The 19,696-nt window shown below is 45.0% G+C and overlaps 1 protein-coding gene across 1 annotated transcript in view; it reads left to right on the forward strand.

The window, feature by feature from the left end:
* The window catches only part of ADCY8 (adenylate cyclase 8), a 226,922-nt gene that overhangs the window by 196,144 nt on the left and 11,082 nt on the right, over window positions 1–19,696 (forward strand). The window contains exons 14-15 of the mRNA XM_004431063.2: window positions 4,380–4,538; window positions 18,734–18,880. Coding sequence (XP_004431120.1) covers window positions 4,380–4,538; window positions 18,734–18,880 — 306 coding nt within the window. The remainder of the gene's footprint in view (window positions 1–4,379; window positions 4,539–18,733; window positions 18,881–19,696) is intronic.

Below are 19,696 nucleotides of genomic sequence, written 5' to 3' on the forward strand. Positions count from 1 at the left end.
ACAGTGCCTGGTCCAAAGCAAGAGCTCGGCCAGTGTTAGCTATCACTATAAGCTACAGCCTGGCACAAAACATATGAACAATATGGGTTAGTTGCCTTGGCCCTCTTCTCATATAGCCAGCTCCCTAATGGTTTGGTAAAAATCAGGAAAGAGAGCGCACTTCCAAATCAATTGAAATTTCTTGAGCAAATGCTGAAGAATTTTCACTTTTAAAAACTCAGTGCCCGTGCCTTCCATATGCTTTGCTTTTATGACCGCTCCAACCACACTGTTGAAATGATGACTTTCCTTATTGTGCTCTCCTGTCACCACTCGGCTATGAGTAAATCAAAGGAAGAGACTGAGTTTCACTCATCTTCGTATACCCAGCAGCTTGCACGTAGTAGGTACACTAGATCTTTAGTAAGTTGAAGAGGAATACTTTCCTTCCATGGAGATTTAATAATATGTGATGCCTGCCTTTATGAGACTTGCTTTGTCAAGAGGCAAGGCTGCACTCGGACTAGAGCTTCTCTTTATGGACGTGCCTTAAATGCAGCGACCTGCAGTCACCTGGCCAAGATGTAAAGTATGCTCTTGTCTTGTAGCTGGAGAATCCTTGCTTAAATCAACTCCATACTCCAAATTTCCCTACCCATGGTTTTGAGTTGAATTTAATTAGATGAGAGAATTTCAACAGAAAAGAAATAAAAAAGTATCTCCTGCTTCAACCAAGCACACATTTTTAAAGGGGAAGACAAAACATTTCATTTGGAAATAGTTCTGGATGAGAAAATACTGTCCTGCAACTTAACAGATCAAAACTTGATGCTCTTCAACCTGGAGGGAAAAAAACTAAGCACAGCTTTGATCTGACTTTATCCATAGATGCCTTAAATTATAGTAATACCTTGTAAATCTGTGTTTTAGGCATTTTGGAATTCTTTTGCATGCATCATGTGGTTTGGTCCATATAATAGATCCATATAGTAATCCATGTCTCTTGAATTAGAAATAATGGGGCGATTATCTTTATTTTTGAGGAGAGGAACCAAAATATAAGAAGTTGAATGACTTTTCCAAGTCACACAGCAACTTGGTAAAACAGTCAGGACTAGCATACTTTTCATACGAGGTCATACACCTGCTGCCTCCACTCATTTTTTCTTCTTACGTAAAATTTTGAACATATACAAATGTATATAAAATAGTATAATGAACTCACAGCTTCAACAATCATCAACTCATGTCATGTTTTTTTTCATCTATGTCCCTATTCATTTTGCTCATTGCTCCTTCCCAATTATTTTGAAGCCAATTCCAGATGTCCCATCATTTCATCGGTAAATACTTCAATATGTATCTAAAAGAGAATTTTAACCTAATCACAATACTCTTAACACACCTTAAAAAAGAAAATTGTAATTCTTTAACCTTATCAAACCTCTAGGCAGTGTTTCAATTCTTAATTCATGTATAATTGTAATTTTTAAGTTTGATTCAAATGAGATCCATATAAAGTCCACATATTGCCATTGGTTGATATGTCTCTTTTTAATATATAGAGTCACCCTCCATCTTGTTTTCTTCTTGCAATATTTTGTGGGAGTCGTCTGACTTCTACAGTGTTTCCCAGTCTAGAGTTTGTTGACTGCAGCCTCTCGGGGTCTTTAACACGTTCCTCTGTCCTTTGTTTTTCCTGCATTGGTAGTTATGTCAAGAAACTTGGTGAGATTCCAAGTTTCAATGTTTTCCTGCAGAAATATGCTATTGGTTGGTTTTGTGAATTACTATTGAGAGGCACGTAACATCTGCTCGTCTCTCTTTTTGTGATGTTATCAGGTATTGATAGTAAAGCCTATCTTCATTCATTTTATAGGAGGTGATATCCCAATCCTATCAATATTCCATAATTTATTATCTGGAATACATTTTTAAGAGAATCTTCTCGCCAAGTATTTGTTACCTCCGAGTACAGCTCATAAAGCAAAGGCAGGATAAGTGCTAATTCTTTCCCTATAAATTTGTTCCCTATAAGTTTTTCAATAAGTTTATTTCCAAGCATCATCCAGAGGTGATCAACGAGGTCTTGCTTTTTATGTGTCATTGTGAACTTCTGCATTCTAACATATCTCCTGTGTTTCAATGCATTGTAATTATTCTTCTTATCAAAGCTCAACTTGTCACATCTTTGACAAGTGGAAGCCTATTCACATTGGCCTCTGAGTCCTTTTGACACAACCTCAGTTGTCTCTGGTAGTCTCCTTACTTCCTGGTGTGAAAAGATATTCCAGACTTGTACATTTTCTGCCCTAAACTTCAGCCTTTTCTGCAAAGAGTGTGAGGTCATTTTTCTAGGAATTGATGTTTTAAAACCACAATCTGGACACTGGGAGTACTCATTGCTACTAGAGTGTCATTGTTTCTAGGCCTTGATTTCAGTAGGCAAAGCTAGGAAATATATTTGTATCATGAGTTCATAGTGATACTTCCATTTCATAGTCAGGACTATAGGCTGTTGACTTAACCTCATCAATCTTATATCTGCATCTCCTTTTTTCCTTCCCCAAAATTCCAGTTCTCGGTAACACCAACACAATAACTCATTTGCTTTATCCTACAATTCACATACAATAGTCTAAGAATAATAATACAAACACCACCACCTACAATATGATTGTTGTAAACAGTTTTAAGATTCTTTTTGAGGTCTTTTTATCTTCAAAGTATTTCCCTCTACAAATGAGTCATCAAATTATTGTGTTAAAGACATTTGGAATAGTTTCTGTCTTTGTGGTTATACATGTAGGTTCATTTGTTTGTTTGTTTTTATAGTTTTTAAAAATCTATTTAGTTTTATAATTAAGTAAAATGTTTCCATGATTCTAAAGTCAAGTTTATAAAACAAGATATAATTTTTGAATTTTAAATTCTATCCCTATTCCTCCACCCTATTCCCTCCCTTCCTCATCTCATCAGTAATCATTTTTTATGGTTTATACTTCAATTTTTTAAATAAATAAATATATACATATATATTTGGAGAGAGAGAAGTGGCTATCTCGCTTTCTTAGATCAGTGGTGGCATACTATACATACCTTTCTTAACCTTGGAGACCAGTCCATCAGAATATAGAGAAATAGTCTTCATTTCTTTTTATAGCTATATACAATAGTTTATTCAGCCAAAAAAATGAACATTTGGGTTGTTTCTAGCATTTGCTATTAAAAATTCTGCCTAATCAATAACTTTGTGCCTCTATATTTTTAATTTTTGCCATCCACTGAGACTGTCACATAAGAGAAAGAAAAGAAACTAGCTGAATTTTTTAAGCCCTTGGATTTAGGGCATCTGACCATGTATGTAACAGTGCAGCATATTGTCCATTTTGACAGTTAAAGACTGAAATAATGGCATTCCCAAAGCTGTGGTAAATACATTTGTGAGATTGTTTAGAAAGGAAGCTGTCCATTTTTCAGTGCAAAGGAAACTAGGACAAGAGGGAGCCAATGTGGACTGAGTACCTACTGTGAGCCACGGGCTTTATCTATAACTTCCTAAATAAGTCCTATGCCAGTCTTGCGTGGTCATTGGTGTTCATCCCAGTTTTAGAGATGAGGAAACTGAGATGCAGTCACTAGTCCAGATTACGGTGTTTGAATGTGGCGCCAGGACTCTAAGACATATTTGTCTCACAGCTAAATCCACAAACCTTCCATTATTCACTCATTCGCTTCTTCCTTATTGCCTAGTGATTAAGAGCTCAGACTCTGCTGTTGGACTCTGAAGCTCAAATCCTGGCTTCCCCACTAACTACTGTGTGACTTTGGTCAAGTTACTTAACCATGTTTGCTTTAATTTTGTCATCTGTAAAATAAGGATTGATAATAATACCTTGCTATTAGAGTTGTTGTGTGAATGAAAGGAGTGAATAGATGTGTGTTGCTTAGAATAATACCTTGTGCATAACAAACACCATCCAGTGTCAGCTAGCTTTATTATTGTAACTTACTTGTTGAGCCAACAAATATTGATTGAACATCTACCCTGGGCCAGGCATGTTGCTACACGGTAAGGATGTAATGTTGAGCAGCTGAAAGGACCCTGACCTCATGGCACCTACAGTCTAGTAGAAGACACAGGCATTATCAGGTGATCATGCAAACAATTACAAAATCACAGGTGCCGTAATGCTAGAAAGGCTGGGAAGCCCTGCAAAACCTAATCATCCTCTGATTTCTTGGCGTCAGGCAAAAACGCCTCCCAAAATATCCAGCTCAGGCTCTCTTGCTTTTGTGAAAGGTCCGGAGAAGCCTTCCCCACCTCCCACACGTGTGTGCCTGAAGCCCATACACCGAGGGTTTACCTGTGTCTTCTCTTCCTCTCGCATGAACTGCAGCTGGAGTACACAGCCCGCCTGGACTTCCTTTGGCGAGTCCAGGCCAAAGAGGAGATCAATGAGATGAAGGAGCTGAGGGAACACAATGAGAACATGCTCCGGAACATCTTACCCAGCCACGTGGCCCGCCATTTCCTGGAGAAAGACCGAGACAATGAGGTGAGTCCAGGCTTGTCTAGACAGTGAGAAGGGGTGGCAGTGGGCGGGGTACAGTTGGACACGTTGATCCCAAGCTCCTGGAGAATTCCACTGTGCTCATGTGAGCACAGGAGAATGGAAACCATGCCGACCACAGGGTGCCAGGCCGCCCAAACCGCCTGGCACCGTGGAGTCCATACATGGCCTCTGGGCGTCAGGGACCTCTTCTATAAGATGGACATAATAAGATCTGCACTGGAGGACTGCACTGGAATTTTAAAGTTTTATATTTGTGTATGTACACATATTTTTTAAAAATCATATGCGTATATGTATTCTTCATTCATTCCTCATTCTCAGTATATTATGCATAAATGTGTGTGTATACATATACACACACACACACACACACACACACACACACATTTCCACTTCTGGGCATATACCCAAAAGAATTTAAAGCAGAGTGTTGAAGAGATATTGGTATACTCCTGTTCACAGCAGCAATAATTACAATAGCCAAAAGATGGAAACAAGCCAAGTGTCCATCAACAGATGAATGGATAAACAAAATGTGGTCTATACATACTATGGGATATTATTCAGCATTAAAAAGGAAGGAAATTCTGACGCGTGCTGCAACGTGGATGAATCTTGAGTACATTATGCTAAGTGAAATAAGCCAGTCACAAAAAGATAAATACAGTATGATTCCACTTTTACGATGTACCTAGAGTATCAAATTGGCAGAGATAGAAAGTAGAATGGTGGTTGCCGGAGGCTGGGGAAGAGGAAAAAGGGAGTTAGTGTTTAATGGATACAGTTTCAGTTTTGCAAGACGAAGAGTTCTGGAGACGGATGATTGTAATGGTTGCACAACAATGTGAATGCACTTAGTATCACTGAACTGTACATGTGAAAATGGCTAAGATGGTAAATTATATGTTATGTGTATTTACCACAATTTAAAATAACAATGAAGATATAATAAAAATATCTATGTATATATACATAGATATATGTGTGTATGTATATATGTATATATATGTGTGTGCTAATACATAGCTTCTCAGCACATTGCCTAGCATGTATTTGGTGCTCAAAAATGCTCTTTTACTTAAAACTGTTTTTCTTACTGTATTATCCCTGAAGGACCACTCCGTGAAGTCAGTCCAGCTGCCAGTTTTATTTCTTCATTCTCTGATCTTTGCTTAGTAGTGAGCACCTCAAAGAGACCCAGTGATCCAGCACCTCTAATGTCTCCAGGCACTGTCCTGGACACTGCAGTGAATAAGAAGGCAGTCGTGTGCCTAGAAAACTTTACATTCAGATGTGGGTAGGGATGGAGGGGTTCTGATGGAGGGAAGGGAATGAGAAAAGGAGCTAACATTTCTGGCCTGACTGTTCCGTGGCTGTGAATCTAGTGTGTTTGCTAATCCTACTAAAGTATAGCATTTTTCCTCATTTTACAAATGAATTCACTGAGACTCAGAGAGGTTCAGTAATTTGTCCAAGTCACAAAGTTATTAGTTGGAGGCTCAAACTGACTACACAAGGAAACTCCGTGGGGGGAGCCCTGAGTGCAGAGAAGTCTGAATGAAGGGCACGGGAGGTAGAAGGCAGAGGCTGAGGCAGTACCACTCAGCCATTGGTGTTGCCTGGTTATTGGACTGAATTAATTGTTGGAAGAGATGGTCCCGTTGCTCCTCTGTAGTCTGTAGTATTTGGTAGCCCGTGTAGTATTTGGGAACAGGTGTGGACAACTGATGGGCTGCTGGAAGTACCTGGTGGCTCCATGAACACAACGTGCCAGGTAAGAAGTGAGCCACAGATGGGAGCATGTTGGAAATCAGCCCAAAGATGTTCTGAGAGCTTCCAGACACAGTATTGACAAAGTCAATGGGAACCCTTGGAAACCGTCAGCTAATCACATCTCTTCTCCGCAAAGCTGATTTTCATGGCAGTGGAACTGCCGTCCCGAAGAAGGAGAAGGCAATTCTATTTCAGCAGATGCCCCCTCTGGTCCAGTCTCTTTACATGTATTCACAGATTTAATTCTCAAAGTAATCCAGAATGGCTGGTACTCTACCCCATTTCACAGATGAGATAGAGAATCTAGGAGGAAATAGATCAGCTCTTCCATAGGATAGGAGGTAAAGAGATCAGAGAAAACTTCCTGGAGGAGTCTTCAATTGCACTAGGTCTCATGAATGAGGAGGTAACTGTTTATTCAACCATCCTCAGGAAAATATCATTGAGCACCTACTATGTGCCGGGCACTCAGCAGACAAGGTGAGAAGAAGCATTCCAAGCAGAGGGAACAGCTGTGCTGAAGCACAGAGTCCAGAGGACACTTGGTGTGAGCTGACAGCACAGTGTGTCCAGGGCACAGCGAAGAAGCTGGGGGTGTTGGGGACAGGCTGCAGAAGCAGGCAGGGGCCAGGTCAGGAAGAGACCACTGTGTCCTACCAAGGAGTGAACACTGATGTGGTGATGTGGAGTCAGCCCTGAAGGGATGCCAAGTGCTGTATGGCTGGCTTAAGGGCTGATGCCTGGCCAAGTGCAAGCCTTAGCCTTTGGCCATGAAAGGACAGCTTTGTCTGAGCAAAGCAAACAAAACCTTTCAGGGGTCTGAGTCACACAAATATTTATGGGGCACAGACTGTGCAGTAGGCATCACGCTAGCCCCGTACGAGGTCCTGGGACACTCATGTGAACTAAACAGATAAGGACTTGCCATCACAGTTTACATTGTAATGGGGGCAGACAGACGACAACCGTACAGAAACACACAAGGACACTTTACATTGTGATCGGTGCTCCAATGGGCATGCACAGATCACCTGCTAGTCAGTGACTGGCAAGGGCAGGTGTGGTCAGGGGCGCCGCTCAGAGGTGGCCACATCTGAGCTGCGACTGAATGATAGGAAAGACCAAGTTGTGCCAAGAGAGTGGGGAAGAGGCGGCAGTGTTCAGGAAAGAGAGGAGCAGCATAAGTAGAGACCCGGGGAGAAGGAGCTCGGGGTGCCCACAGAACAGGAAGAAGACCAGCGTAGAAGACCATATTAATTTCCCAAGACTGTTGCAACAAAGTACCACAAACTGTGCGGCTTAAAACAACAGAAATATATTCTCCCCCAGTTCTGGAGGCCAGAAGTCTGAAATCAAGGTGTTGACAGAGCCATGCTCCCTCTGGAGGCTCTAATGGAGACGTCTTTCTTGCCTCTTCCAGCTTCTGGTGGCCCCAGGTGCTCCTTGACTTGTAGCCACATCACTCTAACCTCGTCCTCGGTCTTCATGTGGGCTTCTCCCTCCTTATAAGGACATGTGTCCTCTCATCTTCTTATAAGGACACCAGTCATTAGACATAGGGCCCATTCTAATCTGGTGTGATTTCATCTTAATTACATCTGCAAAGACCCTATTTCCACATTCTGAGATTCCAGGTGGACGTGAATTTTAGGGGACACTATCCAACGATTCCAAGGATGAAGGGTAGAATGGTGAGTGAGGTGGAGGAAAACCCAGGCCAGGGCCTGGCAGTCAGATCTGATGGACTATGCTAAGGTTTTGGGCACCCTTTTAAGTGCAATGGGAGTCTTTGAAAGTTTTTGAAAGTTTTAAGCGTAACCTAATCTGATTGGCTGCTGGTAGAGAGTGGAGAGAAGAGTCGCAAGACTGGAAGCCAGTTAGGAGACCCTAAAATAGCCCAAGTAAGGCCCTGGCAAGGAGGCCTAGGATGGTAGCAGTGGAGATAGAGAGAAGTAGATGAATTCCAGGTACCTTTTGGAGGTGGAATCAATAGGCCTTGATAAAGGAGTGGAGGTGAGAGGTGAGAAATGAAAAAAATCAAACCATTTGACTCAGACTCTAACCACCTAGAAAGAGGTAACTCAAGAGGGAACTGAAAGATGCCTTTAAATGCCCAAGGGGCCGTCACATGGGAGGGACTGGCCTTACTCTGTGAGACTCCGGAGGGCAGACCTGGGGTCAGGGACAGTCTACAGGGGACAAACCTGGGCTCTGTGTTAGGAGGAGCCTTGTGAGGATGGAGCCATCAGGCTGTCTCATCCCCCCAAGACTGTGAGTGCCACAAGGGCAGGGACTGCACCAACCTTGGTCACCACTGATCCTCGGGGCCTGCTATGCCTGCCCTGTGACCGTGTTCCTTAAAGGTTTTTGGATGAATTGGAGCAGTGAGGTCCCTTGCTGAAGCATTCATTAGGGAGAGGTGAGCCCTTGACAAGGATGCTACAGGCTGAAGCATTCATTAGGGAGAGGCGAGCCCTTGACAAGGATGCTACAGAGGCAATGTGAGTTGTCTGGGAAGCTGTGCTAAGACAACCCTTCCAATATTGATTTTCAAACTGAGCTAAACAGGAGGTGAAAATCCCTTGGAACAAAGGTCACAAACTGGCTGACTCTGTGACAAATCTGACCAGTGAGCCAGTGGGGCCTGGGACAATAGTTGGCTGGTTGGTTGGTTGGTTGGTTGGTTGGTTGGATTATTTGTTTTAATTTGTGGATTTGATGCCTTTAGGCATGGAATGGGGTCTCCAATGTATCCATCATATCTTGTCACTATGTTACCTTTTGGTCCCCTAAAGGCATTTGGGTTTGTGACCTTCGCCTTAGGATAGAACCCAGAGAGACCCAGGGGGTCCATTTCCCATCCAAGCCACCATAGAAAGGCCAATGGAAGAAAAGCCAAGAGGATAACTAATCTGCAGCTGAATAATCAGCTCTTGATGTTCTCAGGCCCTTGAGGGTCTCTCGGATGCAGATCAAGGCACCACCCCACCCTCCTCAACAGATGGAGTTCTCTGGAACTGGGCTCAGACCTGGTTTCCTCAAGGCTCCCTAAGGTTGGGGGCTTTGTTGCAAGAGCTGCTTGAGGAAGCCAAGACAGGAGAGAGAATATTGATGTGCATCAACCATGACCACCAGAAGGAGAGGCTGAAACACTGGAACCCTCAGAGCGAAAACCCAGAGACAAATGAAAGGAAAGCTGCTTTTCAATCAAGACACCAAGACAATGAGGTGTTCGGGACTGGTGGGAAGAGCAAAGGCATACTGACTTCATTCTGAAAGGAAGGAGACCAACCAGAGATGCCGAGACGCCAGGTCATTAGCTGTGATCCAGGCCAAACCCCCACTGAGCAAAATAAATGGCAGGTTCAGCCTTAATCGTATGTATAAGACATTTTCAATAAAATGTCTCATCATGCTTATTTGGGGTTTTATAAATATTTAAACAGTTCACACTTGACTAGGCTTAAACACAGAAAGTTTTTACATTGCCTAGAGAATTTTTGCATTATGATGAAATACCATTTACTGAACACGTACTGTGTGCCAGGTACTGGGGAAGGCAATTGATGAAAAGGATCTTTCTTTCTATTCACAACCTTCAGAGGAGAGTTCTGTTAACCCCACGCTATTAAGAAACTGGGGCTCAGAGAGGTCCATGACACGCCTCGCTTTCTGTAAGTGAAGCTACCACTCAAATCTGGTCCCTTGGATTTCTTCCCTCTGTGCCATGTGACCCTTATCATGCTGCCCCTGGGAGTTTGGCAAGATCAGGGTGTTTGTGTGTGTGTGTGTGTGTGCGCGCGCGCGCGTGCGTGATGGTCTCTGTGAGGCAGGGCTTACACTGTGTAGGTATTTGGAAGAATTGGGATATGTATGTAAATATGGATGTATGTGTGGAAAAGTTTGGTGTTGGTGTGTGTGTGTGTATAGGAGAGAGAGAGAGACAGAGAGAAAGACAGAGTAGTGTCATACGTGACGGGGTGACAGAGGCAGAGGCAGGACTGCTGTGGCTGCAAGAACTCCCACTTTCATGCTCTGTCACTGTAAGAGGTATTTTTAGCTTCTGCTCTTGCTACAAATCTGAGCTGTGATACAAACCTCTGAAAATCTGATTCAGGGCCAGCTCCCATGGGGCCACAGCCGTGCTCACGGATGTGAGCAATAGGGAGGTAATAATGATTATCCCCATTTTGTAGATGAAGAAACAGAGGCTCAGAGAAGTAAAGGAACTTGCCCAAGGTCACAAAGCTAGTGAGTAGTGAGCTCAAATTCAAACCCAGGTACAAGCATGTTTCGTTTTATTGCGCTTCACAGATACTGCATTTTTTACAGGACCCTCCACCAGCAAAGATTATGACTCTCTGAAGGCTCAGGTGATGGTTAGCAATTTTTAGCAATAAAGTATTCTTACTTAAGGTATGTACACTGTTTTTTTTAGAGATAAAGCTATTGCACACTTGATAGACTACAGTATAGTGTAAACAGAACTGTTATATGCACTCTGAAATCAAAAATTCATGTGACTTGCTTTATTGCCACATTCGCTTTATTGTAGTAATCTGGAACCAAACCCGCAATATCTCCGAGGTATGCCCATATGTGTAGATTCAAAACCAAATTTTGTGTTTTTTCTCCTCCACCTTGCCCTTAGGGCATGGGTAGGAGAGAAGGGAGAGCAGCGACAAGCGATGACTCAAACCATCCAAACAGGGCGGAGGACAGAGCCTCGCCCCCCACAACATCCTGTCCGGGTCTGTTCTGGCTGTGTCACCTCCACGGAGGTTCTGGCAGCTTCTGCCCTTCCACTGGACTTTTGGCTTGGAATAGCACTCACCACTCGTGGGTGGTGACTTTCTTGCAGATAAGGCCATCAGTGGGTCATCAGTGTCAGGCAGGCTATCGCTGAGTCCCAGGAAACCTGCTTGCTCATCCTGGCTTTATTAAGTCCTGCTCAAAGGACACGGGCAAGGGCAGCTGTCTGAAATGCTGGACAGTCCGCACAGCACGAATGCCATCGCTGCCACTAACTAGCTGTGTGACCTAGGGCAGCTTACCCAACCTCTCTGAGTCCATTTCCTCATCCAATTAATGAGGAAATAATACTGCCCTTGCTCAGTTGCTGTGAGGACTAAATTGGGTAAGAACACATGAAGCGCCCAATGCAGCCTGGTGCAAGGCGGGCTCAGTATAGAAAAGCCCTATGGAGCACTGGAAGCCCGATGCCCTGGATTCAGTCCTGTCTCCTCCTCTAACTGCCTCTGTGACTATGAGCAAGGGATGAACCTCTCTGGGCCTCATTTTCCTCATCTACAAGGTAACGATACTTCCCACATCTATCCGATTGTTGCAACATTTCCATAAGTTATTACACATAAACTGCTTAAGTGCTGCTTGGCACATTTTAGGACCACATCAGTTGTTAGCTGTTATGATTTTTGGTAAATGGAAGCCATCGTTACTTTTTCTACTCCTTCCTAATCACAGCCCCACCTCCCACTGATTCATTCACTCAGCAAGTATTTATGGAGGGCCAACCATGTGCCAAGTGCTGTTCTAGATCCTGGGGTTCAAACAATGAAGAAAAACGACAAAGTCCTTGCTGATATGAAGCATGTACCTTGATGGGAAACAGACTTTAAAACTAATAAATATATAACACAGTGCCCTGTAGTGATAAGTTCTGTGAGGGCAGAGGAAGCCAAATAAGGGACTAGAGTACTTGAAAGGGTAGCATTTACATTGGGTGGTCACAGAAGTTCTCTCCCAGGAGATGACATTTGAGTGGAGACCTGAATGACGTGAAGGGATCCTAATAAGGCCAACAGGTCTCAGGCATTGTTTCTCTCTTGCAGAGAGGTGGCTCAACTTAGTATAAGAAACCCAGACAGGGGTGGGCAGGTGAAGGACTGGACTACAGTTTCCTGGGCAAAGAGGAGACCAAGTCTGCATATTGGCATCTGGGGTGGGGGTGGGGGAAGCATGCATATACTCAAAATCCCCTACGAAGCCCAAACCTGTACGTCCAACCAGAGGCGCATGACAATAAAACAATAATAGCTTTTCTATATTCATCAATCCCTCCCCAGTTTACTGTGTTTTTATCTTCTTTGAACCCAAAATAGCAAGAAACAGATGGCATACTCAAAGCAGTTGGTTGGAGCGAGTTGAATGATGAGATATCTTCCATGTGCCCCTCCAAACCTCCTCACCCCCTGCTCCCTGCTTGCTTAGAGGGGGCGGGGCTGACCTGCTTCGGCTGCATCAGTGACCTCACATGCCCCCCCGGCACCCAACTGAGGGTCGTCAATGGGGGGCACTGGGTAGAAGATCAGAGGGAGGGGGAAGGAGAGTGAAGTCAGGGTATTTATTCCTTGGTTCCCTCTCTTGGGATCATCTGAGGCTGCTGTGTCCTTCCACAGAAGCTGACAGCTCCTCTCAAGGTCACTGCTGTGCTGCCTCCAATGTCAAATCAAGTCACTCATCTTGGGCTGTCATCCCTTTGAGCCCAGGGGATGGTGGCTCTACTGCCACTAGCCCTGGGTTCCTGAGGGATTTCTTAGGGGTCCCCGACACGCTGCCCTTATCTTTCTAATTAAGCCTGTTGTAAATTAACCCCTCCCAAATTATCTTAATTTGGATGTGCCCACCGCTTTTCTAATTGAAGCAACAAGGATAAAGAAGGGGTGATAAAGCCTCATGGGGTCAGCAGTCTTGGGAAGCTGTTACCACCCCAGGCCTGAAGGGACAAAGGGCAAAGCAGTCACTGGGACCAATGACAGTCGTGGCCGAAGGACAGGGCACTTGACAGGAGCTGTGGCACCAGGAGAAAACACAGCCACCATCGACCATGGTGCAGAGGGGCAAAGGGACAATGTCGTGCAAAGCATCTCAGGGAAACCAGGGGCAAAAGCAGAGCAGGACTCAGCATCCCCCTCTATAGCTGAGGACCCTGACACAGAGAATTAACCTCACTGCCCCAAGTCACGGGGCTAGATCTACAGGGGCGTCCTCTCTTCTGTTCCCACATTCCTGCCCTTACACACTGAGGAAAGAACTTCCTGTGAAACCCTCCACCCTCAGGAAGTGCTAGGGAGTGAGTTTCTACCTCTCTGACTGTCCCCTACCCCACGTTACCCACAAGAGTGGCAGATATGACTGGGGAGACTAAAGTTATCGGGCACTGTGCTAAAGGCTCATGAGTACCTCAGTCTGTCTTAATTCCTCTGGGACCTGTTTGTGCCCAAGACAAATAAGCTTTCTCCTCCCATGTGGCAAGCCCAGTAGTACAGGCCCCCCAAGAAGGCGGAGACCCACCATTCTCCAGGTTCCCTGCTGCTGCTGACTTACCTAAGTCAGATCAGTGCAGCTCTCTCACGGGAAGGAGCAGGAGCTTCCCATTTTGGCCTCAGATCCAAGCCACGTTGTCCAATCCATCATTGCCTGAGGGTCTGTGTATGGGGGTTGGTCTTCTGCTATCCCGCTGGGCTTTTGTCTTAGAATAGCACTCACCAGCCCTGGGCAGCAACTTTCTTGGCGATAAGGCCAGCTGGGCTGGGTCGTCAGTGTCAGGCAGGCTATCACTGAGTTCTGGGAAACCCGCTCGCTCACTGTGGCTTTCAGACCTATTGAAAGGACACAGACAAGGGCAGCTGTTTGAGGTGCTGGACTGTCCACACAGCCAAATTCCATCTCCGGCACTAACTAATTGTGTGACTTAGGGCAGCTTACCCAACCTCTCTGAGTCCATTTCCTCATCTGATTAATGGGGAAACAATTCTGCCCTTGCTGAGTTGACGTGAGAACTAAATTGGGTAAGAACACACGAAGGCCCAGTGCAGCCTGGTGCATGGCGGGTTCAGTATAGAAAGGCCATACGTCATGCACAGAAGCTTAATGCCCAGGGTTCAGTTCCTCCCAGCCACTCTCTCTATCAGGTAGCATCTGGTAGAGAGGAGGGGGGAGTCTCTTCCCACCCCGTTCACCCCTCCAAACTCCAATACAGTGCAGCAGAGTTGAGACCTGAACTCAGGTCATATCTCTTCATTTATGCGCTGTAGGCCCCCCCCACCCCCAGTGTCCAATCCACTATCTATTCAATGGACGTACCAGAACCAGTTCCTAGTTCCAGTTACATTTATTCCTAGGCATCATTCTGCTTGTCATTGTTATTATTGTTGTGGTGGCTGTGGTTATGGTTATTGCTATCATCATTATTATTATTATTATTAGCAGCAGCATGGGATCTAGAGTCAGACCACCTGGGTGTGAATTCCAGGTCTACCTCTTAACAACTGCGGGTCTCGGGTAAATTCCTTAACCTCCACGTGCCTCAATTTCCCCATAGATAAAATAGATCTTCTCTGTATCTACCTCGCAGGGTTGTCGTGATCATTAAATGAGGTGATGCATGTGCTGTGTTCTATGTCGTGCCTGTCACATAGTAAGTGCCCAATGGATATAGCTGACATTAGTAGCACTATCTTTATTACTTAAGCAATCAGAATGTTCCAGTTGTTGGCAAGGGCTAAGAACTAAAACTAACAAGAGTGTGGGAGGAGCTAGGATTCATTAGAACCCTCAAGCAGACAAATGGTTGATAAGAAACCTCTGGTGACCGGCCATTTTATATCACAGAGGCATTTGTATCACCAGGCATAAGCTGAAGTGGGAGGGGACTGGATGACTATATCATTATGGAATGGGTTTCAGAGGGCTGCGGTAGAGTTTTCTCTTTTTTTCCTCTATTTTAAGCAGAAAATAGACATATAGGTGCTATGGGCTGAATTGTGTCCCCCACAATTCATATGTTGAAGTCATAACCCTCAGGACCTCAGAATGCAACTGTATTTGGAGGTAGGATCTTTAAAGAAATGATTAAGTTAAAATGAGGTCCTTAAGGTGGGCCCTAATCCAATATGACTGGTGTCCTTATGGGAAGAGGAAATAAGGACACAGACACACACACAGGAAAAACTACGTGGAGACACAAGGAGAAGATGACCATCTACAAGCCAAGGAGAGTGGCTCAGAAGAAACCAACACTGCCAACACCTTGATCTTGGACTTGTAGCTTCCAGAACTGTGAGAAATAGATTTCTGTTGTTTAAGTTACCCAGTCTGTTGCACTTTCTTACAGCAGCCTGAGCAAACTAATACAAAAGGTAATAGAGTACACAGAGATTTTTTTCTCTAAACCACAGCCATTTGCAGGATGCAGTTCTGTAAGTTTGTTTATGCAGGTTCTCTGACCCATAAAGCAGAGAGTCAGGCTCCTCCAGTGGTATCACTCCATTGTTCAAGGCCAAGGTGAACGGCCCGGCTTAGCAAGCCAGATGCCCTTGCTCCGCTCCTTGGCTGCAATCTGTCCTCCCCCCACCAACCCAACCCAATGCAGCCAGTCATCAGCTGCCTGTGCTCTTTTGGACAAGGATTAGCAAAGGCATCCATTCCGATTCATCCACACTTAAAGCTCGAGACTGATTGATCATGAATCAGGGATGCCATCTTCCTCAGACTGAGTGCGTGGAAGACAGAGTAAGCAAGTTCAAGTGTGCAGATGGGGAAGACCCTGGAGGTCCTTGAACTCTGACTCCTCTGCTGTTAGCTGTGTGATCCCAAACAATGACTTAAGTCCTCTCTGTCTCTTTTTCCTTATCTGTAAAGTGAAGATAATAATCATATCTGCTTCACAGGATTATTGCAGAGATTAAATCACTGAGTTTATATGAAAGTGCTTGGTAAGCTTTAATGTTTCCTATAAAGGCCAAGGAGTCACTAACTCAACAAACAGTTTTGAGCATTTATCTTGCACCAGACCCTGTATAGGGCAGCATTATATTGCAGGCATCCAAAAAATACCAATTGGATGATGATTAGAATGCACTAAGATGAATGGCATGGGGTCTCTGCCCTCGCAGAGTCCACACGTAAAGGAAGAGATGGACATTAAGGCAATAATGCAGGCTGCCGGGACTATAGCAGAGTTGTTCAGGGTGTGGCCACAGCACTGAGCTCAGCCTCCTGACCTGCTGACCTGTGTGAGTCTGGGAAGGTTTATGGAAGACACTGTACCTACAAGGTTGATGAAGGCAGAAAACAAGAATTAGCCTGGTTAGGGAGGCTACTTGCAGGGAAGGAAGGGCATGTCCCGTCAAGGGACAGACAGTAAGAATAAAAGCACTGACATGTGAAACAGAAGAGTGCGTGTGTCTTCGCTTGGCTTCTTCCAGAAGCAGACCTTGAGACAAGGATTCCAGTGCAAGTAATTTGCTTGGAGGTGGTCCCAGGAAACATGGGTAGGCAGGAGAGTGGGAAGAAGGCAGAGAACGGCAGGTAACCAATAAATGATGCCTTATCAGACTGGTTATCTCTCGGGCAACTGGAGCTTAATCCCACTGGGAATTCGGGGTAATGGTGTAGAAAGCATACCTCAAGGTTGTCTGGCCCAAGGGGTGAAGGATGTGGGGACTATACACCAATTGCCATCAGTCACTGGTTGAGAGCGGCTCCTGAGGGGGCATTAATTTCCTGGAGCTTTCAGCTGGCTGCTCACATGGACAGAGTGCCCTCTAGTGGCCAGAAGAAAACTCCATGCAGTTGGACCTTGGGTGAGAGAATGCTGGCAGGACACCTACGGCATCCACTACAGTGTGTACACAGAAGTACAAATGCTTCGGTGTTTCTGGAACACAAGGTCCAACACAGGGAATTGCAGGCAATGGGGCTGAAGGGATGGGTGGAGGCGAGGGCATGAATATATGAATATATGCCATGCTCCCGTGTTCGAGCTTTACCCTGAGGGCAATGGGGGGCTGTTGGAGAGTTTTAAATATGGGAGAGGCATGGCCAATATTGTGTCTTTAAAAGCTCGCTCTGGCTGCTACATGGAACATGCCTTTGGATGGGACGAGACTGGAGCTGGGGAACCCAGGAGGAGGCTCTCACATTAGTGGTCAAGGAGGAAAACGGGAAGGGCCTGATAAATCTCAATGGTGGGAGGGTTAGAAAAAATATTTAGGAGACAAAAAGAAACCCAGCAGGACCTGGCGGTTTATTGAATCTGGACATGATGGGGAAGAAGGAGTTAAGGATGACTCTGAGGATCTCTAACTTTGATGACTTAGCGACACTGGTGCCACCAATTGAGTCAGAGAATGAAGGAGCAGGAACAGGGTTTGGTGGAGAGAAGATGCACTCAGGTGCAGTATTTATAATTTGAGGAGAGGGAGGGCAACCCAGCTTGAGAGACAGAAGCTTGAAGCCCAGAAAGAGAACTGACTCGGAGATAGGAATTTAGAGACTGTCACATATGGATGTTGGTGAAAGTCTGAGAGCGAACAAGATGACCCAGGTAAGTATGTAAACTGTGAACCATGCAGTGGGTCAAGAATAGAACCATAGCAGTCACCAACATTTAAGGTGGAAGATAAGGCAAAAAAAATGTATCCTTTAAGGAGCCTGGCATAAGGAAAACAAATATGGTGTCACGGAAGCATAGAAAGTCAGGAGACTCAAGGTCTTGGGAGAGATCACTACACCCATCTGCAGAGGTATCAACTGCAGAAAGATATGAATTGATAATTATGTAGGAATTTTTCCACTTTGGCTGGCAGTCTGACCTGTTCCAGAATGATTTCATCTCAGCCTGAGATGTGAATGAACATTGAAAGGGTAGGAACAGGCAGTGGAGAAACCTAGTTTGAGAAGTTTGGACGAAGATGAAGAAAGACTGGTCGGTGGTCACAAGCGTCTTCAGGATCCAAGGCCTGTTGTGCTTTTCCTTAGAGGAGACACTTAAAGGAGGAGGTAGGGGTGGAGGAGGAGGAGAGGAAAAGAAATAATAAAGAAAAGGATCACTGTGGGAAGAAGTTGCTGAAGAAGTTAGAAAGGGGTCAAGAGATCAGATAGAAGTGTTGACCTTCGGCAGAAGGAAAAATGAATCCTCTGGAGTTGAAGCGAAAGAGATGAAAATATATATGAGTGTAGACAAGTGTATGAGTATTGGAACAGAGGTAGGTCACTGCCAGGAGCCTCAGTTTTCTCAGTGAAGTAAGAGATAAGATCATCTACCGAGAGGAATTGAGTGGAGGGTGAAGTTAAGGAGAGTGGTGAGGGTTTGGACTAACCACTCAGGAGAACAGAAAAGGAAGCTAACCAAGGACAAAAAGATGGGCAGTCAGAACTCTGAGGCCAGCTGAGGCTGGAGACCATGAATTTTCGATGGTCCCCCTCCACATGGTGATGGTGCCGTGCTTACGCTCTTGACGTGACGGTGTCTGAGCCCCATTCTCTGTCCTCTCTGTGTCTGTGCATGTGTGCAGGTGCATGAACGCACAGGTAGCATCATTGCAGGACCTCACCTCTGATAACTCTTTCTGGCTCTCTCTGTGTGTCTCTCTGCCCAGGAGCTGTATTCTCAATCCTATGATGCCGTCGGGGTGATGTTCGCCTCCATCCCAGGGTTTGCAGACTTTTACTCTCAGACCGAAATGAACAACCAAGGAGTGGAATGCCTGCGCCTCCTGAATGAGATCATTGCTGACTTTGATGAGGTAAAGCGAAGCCTTAGAAACTTGCAGTCGCATATGGGCATCACTGTTGTCATAGCGTCATGTTGTTCATTGTAGCAATAACCATTTTTTGCACTTACAGAATTCCAGGCTGCATTATAAATACAAACATGTATTATCTAATTTAATTATCACAATTATCACATGAGATAAATGCTATTGTTTCTTTATTTGGGAGATCAAGAACAGAAGCCTCAGAGAGGCTAAGTAATTTAACCCAATGTCGCACAACTAGCAAATGGCAAAAGCAGGTCTTGATCGGAGGCCACTGCTCCTCAGGCACTAGCATCACAGAGACTGGGCACTGATGGGCACATTTCTCCATCTGATCACAGTGCCAAAGATAAAGCCGTCAATCAGCTTTTGGTCAGAGACCTAAACACAAGTATAAACATACTCCAGATAGTACTTTCTTCTTCCAGGCTCCATGAGTTTAAAGAACACATAATATGGGAGACAAAATACTCATGCTGCACTTCACTTACATGAATAGACTTGGCAGGAGGGGGCATTCTCCTCCCCACCCCCCACCTTGCAGTAGGACACCAGTGCCCATCACCTGCCTAGGCCTGAGTTGGGAAGTAAGTGATTAATTGAGGGAATGCAAGGGAAGAAGCCAACCAAGGATGTGGGTTCAGCTGAAGTCTGGCTTCATCCTGCTTCCCCCTGGGGAGCTCAGGAGCAGAAGTGGTTCCATGGAGCTGTCTCACATTGACGCAAGGGGACCAGGCTTTTGTACACCTGTACTGGTCAGCCTTTGGCTGTGGGCTGCCCCGGTGGAGGTGCATAACCTTCCAG

Source organism: Ceratotherium simum, chromosome 23 (assembly GCF_057802395.1).
Source record: "Ceratotherium simum simum isolate JZ-2026a chromosome 23, ASM5780239v1, whole genome shotgun sequence".
Lineage (NCBI taxonomy): Eukaryota > Metazoa > Chordata > Mammalia > Perissodactyla > Rhinocerotidae > Ceratotherium > Ceratotherium simum.